The 7,713-nt window shown below is 33.6% G+C and overlaps 2 protein-coding genes across 2 annotated transcripts; both read right to left on the minus strand.

Moving 5' to 3' along the window:
• Nucleotides 1-2,872: 2,872 nt before the first annotated feature.
• Nucleotides 2,873-3,957, minus strand: LOC140881802 (uncharacterized). The gene has a single exon (XM_073287392.1). The coding sequence runs from the start codon at nucleotides 3,509-3,511 to the stop codon at nucleotides 2,963-2,965; it is 549 nt and encodes a 182-aa protein (XP_073143493.1). The 5' UTR covers nucleotides 3,512-3,957; the 3' UTR covers nucleotides 2,873-2,962.
• A 115-nt stretch (nucleotides 3,958-4,072) lies between these two features.
• LOC140881801 (small COPII coat GTPase SAR1A-like) lies at nucleotides 4,073-5,818 on the minus strand. Its single transcript, XM_073287391.1, has 3 exons — nucleotides 5,541-5,818; nucleotides 5,319-5,450; nucleotides 4,073-4,587 (listed from the first exon to the last, which is right to left on the minus strand). The coding sequence occupies exons 1-3, from the start codon at nucleotides 5,667-5,669 to the stop codon at nucleotides 4,267-4,269; spliced, it is 582 nt and encodes a 193-aa protein (XP_073143492.1). The 5' UTR covers nucleotides 5,670-5,818; the 3' UTR covers nucleotides 4,073-4,266.
• Nucleotides 5,819-7,713: the final 1,895 nt, after the last annotated feature.

Raw genomic sequence — 7,713 nt, forward strand, 5'->3', positions numbered from 1 at the left:
AAATGAAAAGTCAGCTGTTAACTCAAGCACGTTTTAATTTTTATCATTATCATTATTGTTTAAAAGGGTGTTGCACCAAATATGTGTTGAAGTGGTGATTTAGATGTCGCTCCAAATTCGTTGGGTCTACCAAAATTTCAAGCTTAAAAGATGTCGTAGATTAGTGCGAACCGTATCCAAATTTTGAAGCCACACACTACGTAACGTGTTTAAAAGTCACACGCTTTTTGTTTTTTTGTTTCCTTTTGGCATCCATCATTGAGCAATCAAGACACCAAATTAGTGTTCAAATAATGACGAAAAATAAGGAACCTTACCATACCTTCTTATGTATGATTTTTATGTACGTTACTTTCTCCATTTTTATCATCTATTATTAATTTATATCCATAATATAATAAGATAATATGAATCTTTTAAACATATTGCGTGTCAAATATAATTGATATATCTTAATAGGTTGAACTCTTGAGACGTCGACTCGATCCATATATATATTGAAAAATAATGCTAATTTTGACATAAAACATAATATTTTTCATAGATCGGATTAAGTCGGAGATTCGTCTCATAAAATTAACACGTGAGATGACCTTATAACAGTTTTTGTGATCTTTATATTAATACGAGGTTATAGTCTCGCGATATTCTTGAGTGATTTTATCTCAATGTAATATAACTTTTTTTTAAAAAAATGTATATAATAATATAAGGAGCAAGTTGTTGCGTACGTGCATAGAGCAGGTAGGGCCAGACAGTTCGTGTAATGTGAAATAGTAGCTAAACGGATTTGAGTTTGAAGCTAAGGGTGGGGCAGTTGCCGTTCGGTGACAAAACAAAGGGCCCCAATTTATCTCTATCTCTTCTTTATTTCCATTCTTTTTCCCCCAGATATTTCTGTATTATAACTTTCTTTCTAGTGCAATCTATATTCGTGAACAATATTGACACATTTTACCACCACCAAGTTTCATTAGCTTGCACGGAAAACACTAAGATAGTGCTTGCAACCTCTAAAAATAAATGATTATGGAGATTCTCTTAACAAATTTTCAAACACTAATTAATTTTGCGTCATATAATCGCTTAATAAAATTAACTCATAGCACGGTTTGACAAATTTTTTTGTAAAATAAAATATGTTAGCAATATTGTTATCAAATAAAAGATTACTTGTGATTCTGGAACCCGACATCCGTATTTGAGATGGATCGACATATTAAAATTCAAATGATCTTAACATCATTGATCAATCAAAGCTCCTGTAGGGAGTATTTTGAAGAGTTTTTACTTATTTAAAAGTGATTTTTGAAAAGATTATTTTGAAGTTGGTGAGAAGCTAAAGTAGAGAGTGTCTGTAAATAGAAGTTGAAAGCTAATACAAGCTAAAGTTTATTGTTTGGAGAATAATTGTTTTCAAGCTTAATTTTTTAATTAAATGACAACCATATATTTATTTAATTATTTCATTTTTATACTCACACTATAAAAAATAATTTTATATATTATTATTACATTATGAATTTTGTATCAAATATATTTTATTTTTATAACACGAATACTTGAAAAAATATATATTAGATTAACAAAAATATTAAAAAATGACAAAATTTGTATAAATATACAAGATATATACAAAAAAATTATGAAAATTCAATATATATATATATATATATATATATTTAAAAATAAATGCTTGTGATAATTACAATGTAAAATTAAAAAAAATATTCAAAAAATAAAATAAAATAAAAGCATACGTAATATAATAAGTTTATTAAGAGGGTATTGGGTATAATATCAACTTGTAATTTTATATCTTAAACAAAAAAACAAAAGCAAAAAAAAATATCAAATTTTTGCTTCTTGCTTTTTGGTAAAATTGTAGAAGCTAAACCAGAATTTAACATCACAAACACTCAATAACACTTCCATGTAACTAGAAGCTAAGAATCACTTTGTAAAAGTTATATCAAACACTCTCGTAATTCCTCTAGCTGTACAAGAAAATATGAAACAGCATGGGAATGTATCTTAAGATGCTCCCAAAAAAAAAAAAAGGAAAAAGATGCACACTTGGTAAGACACATTGCAAATTTTTTGTAGCCAAACAAATGATATCTATGTCATAATAATAAAATCGTGCAAAATTTTGCGTCAAGTATTTTGCAGCAAAATTTGGAGAATTTTTTTTTTTTTAAAAAAATCGTTAAATTGTAGTTAGAATTTGGGAAACAAGAATGTAACTGAGATTTCATCCTTCACTTTATGCCAATTTCTTTCTTTCTTTCTTTTTTCGATAGTACATTAGGCCAATTAAAGTTTCAAACCCCAAATCAAATCACAATTCGGGTTTCGGTTTGAAACCAAACCACAATTCAGAAAAAAGCCTTTAATTTCATTATTTTGATTTTTTTTTTCAATTTTTTTTATTTGATACCACCACCATCCCCAACAACCCACTTCAGGGAGCTAGGGATCGCTCTTGCTGGGCTGGGCCAGGCTGCACTCGTTTTGGGCTGAGTATATATTTGAGTTGTGAATTGATTGTGTCGATTGGGTATTGAAAGAAGTCGTTTAAAAAAAATAATATATAAATAAAAATAAAAATAAAAAAACCCCTTACAGAAAGTTTTTGTGTGGTTTGAGAAAATTAATGATCACATCTTTATCCCCTTGTTGGGTTCGTTAAAGAGCACCGTGATGATGCTAATGTAACCAGTGTGATGTAATATGAGATATAATATAGTTTTAGTGTATCAAAAGTAACAAAATACCTCATTGAACAACCTTACATCTTCATACATCACAATATTCGACATATTTCAGAGTGTACACAACGCATATGCACAATGCTATAACATACAAATATATTCAAATATAATAACACCGATGATGTGCAAAATCTTACTCCTAATCTTTAAAAGTAGTTAGCAATGCATGCATGAAAACATTTTGATAATTAAAACAACCAATGGATAGGTTTAGCCTTGCTTGTCTTCTCGTTGATGGTATCCAAACTCGGCTTCCACCCTTTCCCGGATATTTGCCTGCTCAAAAACTCCGGCCGCTCCTCCAGCTCCAGAACAGCACTGAAGTAATTACAGTCCTCCTTCTTTGTATCCATTGATACGGGAGCACCGTGCTCCCGAACCGGACGACAAATTCGCACAAACATGGGAAGAAACCCCGTGTAAGATAACAGGGCTTTGGATTTCAATAGAGAACTGGTTTTTGTTAGCAGTTCTTTGGCTTCTTGATATGATAGTGTGGCTGGCTTACCTTTCTTGATTGGAAGCATGACGTAAAGCTTCTTCATATCCAGGATTTCGTCGGCAGGCAACGGGGTGGGCTTTTTGCCATTGAGTTCAACCACAACCTCCTGCGGGTGCTCTAGCATGAGTTCTGCAGCAGTGACTGGCTCGTCGTACTCTAACACACCACCGTCTGATAATATCAACTTGCCGGTGGTGGCACCGCCTGATTGCCGGTGAGAGACGGAATTTCCCATGGGTGGTGGTTGGTTTGATGTGAGATATCGGATGTGTGAAAAGCATGCATTATATTACTACTGGTGTGGTGTGAAAGGTGTTTGTTAAACCGCTCCAACTTTAATGGTGGACTGGGTAACAACAAATGACAAATATATTAGGTCAGGTGGATGGATACATGCATGAAAGACCCTCTATTTTAAAGCTTATGATGTTGTCAAAGGTAATATTATACAGTACATCACAATTATCTAATTAAGTAATTAGTAAAATGGAATATGGAGACCCAACCATTGAATACTCAGTCAAACCTACCATCTCCAACTAACTTAAAATACCCAATGGCAGAGGAACCATTCAATGCTATCAACTTTCGAACACCCGCACATAAACATATATGTGTACATATAATCAATCAACGATTGACGACAAGAAGGGTACTGGTTTGCTTGCAAAGCCGGCAAACAAGAAACTGGGAAAGCAGTTTTATTATCAACCATAACCGCACCGGAACCCCCTCTCCTCAAAATTGCAGCTCCAAAATCAGTCGTAGTTCGATGAGTAATTAACAACTAGGCAGATGACAGTTGACATGTTTCTGAATAAAATATCGAAAGTTGATACAACAAATTTGGATAGCGTACCAAAAATAAATGGTTCAAGTTTTAGCAACTACATCAGTGAAACTTCTCCCCTTCTTCACATCATCTTTTACAGAGCCCCTCTCCTTCCAGAACAAAGTGTTATGGTCGTACATTCAGTTGATGGCATGATCCTACTTTATGTATTGAGATACCCACTTGAAGCCATCACCATAGCCCATTTTCCGAACAATGCTGCACATGAATATTTCTAAAGGACGAACATTAGATTCTGCTAGATTCACTTTCCCTTTCCCAGTGGTTACACCAGTCAGACCCAGGTGATAACGCAACTCATCTTCTGAGGCAGCATAAGGTATGTCAATCTTGTTCCCCAGAATAAGAAACGGGACTGCAGCAAGGGCCTCATCAGAGAGGAGTGCATCCAACTCCTTTTTGGATTCCGCAAAACGTTCCTTGTCATATGCGTCCACCAGGTAAACTACTGTATCAACCTGTCGAACCACAAGAATACACATCAATGAAAGCAGGAACATGAGGAGATTCGTGAGGAAATAGTTTGATTTGGAGTTCAAAGTTTTTGGGAAAAATTCGGTGTCAGCAAAGGGTATGCCACGCTACAAAAGTAACCTGCACTTCCCTCAAGAGTCAAGATTAAACAAATATATGATTCGAATAAATGTGATAGTAATAACAGCATGATTCAACATTTTTTTATGAAAAATGTGCTAAGCTTCACTTTCATGTCATATACCAGAGGCAGAGGGAAAAAAATAAATGCAAGGGCGGATATTCATACTCCTCACAAATCTACAGAAGAGAGGCTACATCGTAGAGGTGATATAACATCACAAACACTCTACATTTAGCAGCCACAGTAACCATAAAAAATAAACATAAGAATGACAAGAATCCATTCAAGCACTCAATGACAATTTCAAATTTCAGCCAAGTAGTGGACGCAAAACAGTGGATAAGTAGCACATATTACAAGTCTGTAAAGATCACTAAACTTTAACAGCACTATCAATTCTAAGCAAGTTGAATCCTCTACAACATTAAAGAACATAAGACAAATTTAGCTTCCCCTTCCTGGTGAAAACGTGATCATACAGATGACAGAAACACAGCAGATATAGCAAGCACTCGAGCCTTTCAAAGATACCACTCCACAAAATAACATAACAACAAAAACACAGTGGGCAATATACTGAATTCAAGCTACCTTGGCATAATAATCCTTCCATACTCTGCGGGCAATCTGATGCCCTCCCAAATCGAAAGCCTTAAACTTAATCTTCCCAATACTCAGCTCTTCCGAGGTGGGATATTGAGTGGGTTGATGCTGCACTAATCTCTGTATCAAATCAACAACCCAATCAATCAATCAATCGGGATCCATTGAAATATGAAATAAACGATCTGAAACGGATTAAAACGAAAGTACCTCGTCCTTGAGCATGTGGAGGAGCGTGGTTTTGCCGGCATTATCCAAGCCAAGGAACAAGATCTTGGCCTCTTTCTGCCATAACCCGAGAGATGCTAACACGCCGTAAAACCAGTCCAAGAGAAACATATTTCTGCGTCTGAGTGTACTGGAATCGGATTGCGATTCCGATAGATCGGGACTCGAATTTTGGCTTCCGCTCACGGTTAGTTTCTATGGAGAAGTGAGTGATGATGCCCTGCTCTGCAAAATTACTGCTTCTGTTACTGTGTTGGAATCTTCGCACGACTACCTCTCACTTTTTAATTTTTTTTTTTCTTTGATGGATTATTATTTAGAGTTTATTGATAAAAACTCGAGTCAAATATTGAAAATAAGCTCTTTTTCTTTGAAAAATTTTAATAGTCATTCAGCCTCTTATGTAGTGTTTGGTAAAACTTTAAATACTTGTCAGCTTTTTATTAATAAATTTTTGAAAACTTTGTTAAAAAAAACTAAAAAGTGCTACCCAAAAGCTCTCTCAGACACTACCTTAATCTTTCTTTTTCTTTGTAAAATTTTAATAGTCACTCTAACCATCTTTTGTAATATATAGTTCGTTAACCCTTTTATTGTGAGTTATTGAACACGCGTTGTCACGATGCCGAAGCAATTATTTTTTTGACAATATTAGATCTATAGTGCAATATTATGTCTATAGTACGAAAATGTCCTTTTATTATAGTATTTTTCATATTTACTCAAATACATTACGTGTATTTGTGAGAAAAAATTATGTATTCTGATGTGTTGATGTAGTTGAGTATATATGAAAATTATTACAATAATAGTTATATTTAAAAAAACTGGTTATTTTGGCGCAAAAAAAACGCGTGTTTAACAAGCTCATCGTGACAAGGGTTAAACGTGGTACTATTACAAAAGATTAAAGGCTGAGATACTTATTCAAATTCCACATGAGAGAAGGGTATGTTTTCAATATTTCACCAGGCATTTAGTGTAAAAAAACTCTTATTATTTATGAAAGTCATTTTTGTATTTTTTTTTTAAATTAAAAACGGACTGTATCACAAGCCTGCATTTGTTTTAGTTATAAGAAAATGTGAAAGGCTTTCTTTTCGTCGAAGCATATTAGAGAAAATATTTTTCTGTTCAATAACTTTTCTTCTTTTTTTCATTATTTTTTCAATTTTTGATTTTGGTACAATGACTTCTGAATTTCGATTATTTTGGTTTACCTACTACCGAAATGTTCAATTTTCCAACAAACAAAAAAACGCCGATTAGGCGGTGAAAAAACATATTTTGGTGTCATAATAAATGACTTTTTCTTCTTGAATGCAAAACACTTGTAAATCTTGTTTGAATTTTTTTTCGGTTAACCCCAGAAAATCAAGAAATCCTCAAATGGCCCCGTCAATTTTATCCACCGTCTAAACAACATTTTCTAATGAAAATTGAAATTTTCGATGAAAAATAAACCAATATCACCGAAATTCAGAAGTTCTTAGTAAGGGCGCCCACGATAAAGGATATTTGGTGGGACATTTCCTACCAGATGTCCCCTAAAAGAAATATTATCCTCTGTGGGGAGAACATTTCTTTCTTATGTGTAATGTTCTCACACAAACATTACGTGTCCGGACATTACACTAAATAAAAAAAGTTTTAAATTTTTTTTGCAGGCGTGCAGCGTCAACAATTTCAGGGGTGGAACTAGGAATTTTATTCAGTGTAGGCGATGATATACTATAATTAAAAAAGCAAAAAATATATAAAATCTTATGATCATAAAACATCAAAATAATTACCTTACAATTGTTCCTTTCGAGTCTTCATATTTTGAAACCTTTGTAGAATAGTTTCAATCAATGGTTAGAAATACAACTTCCTCTACATAGACAATGAGAGGGATAATTCTTAAATATATTCTTATAGTTTTGTCATCGTCCCAATTATATCCTTTTGTTTTTCAAGTCCTGAATATATCCCTTATTAATTAAAAGATGTCTCGAATATGTCCTTGAAACTAAATAATACCTATTATGCCCTTTATTTCCCATTTTAATATTTAAAAGCTTAACATGCTTCCATAAGTAAATTAAAGCAAATTACCTCTTTGGCCAAACTGTTGTCGGGTTATGTCCACCGGGTTTTACAGGTTGCTCCTCAC

Source organism: Henckelia pumila, chromosome 2 (genome assembly GCF_033568475.1).
Source record: "Henckelia pumila isolate YLH828 chromosome 2, ASM3356847v2, whole genome shotgun sequence".
NCBI classification, from domain to species: Eukaryota; Viridiplantae; Streptophyta; class Magnoliopsida; order Lamiales; family Gesneriaceae; genus Henckelia; species Henckelia pumila.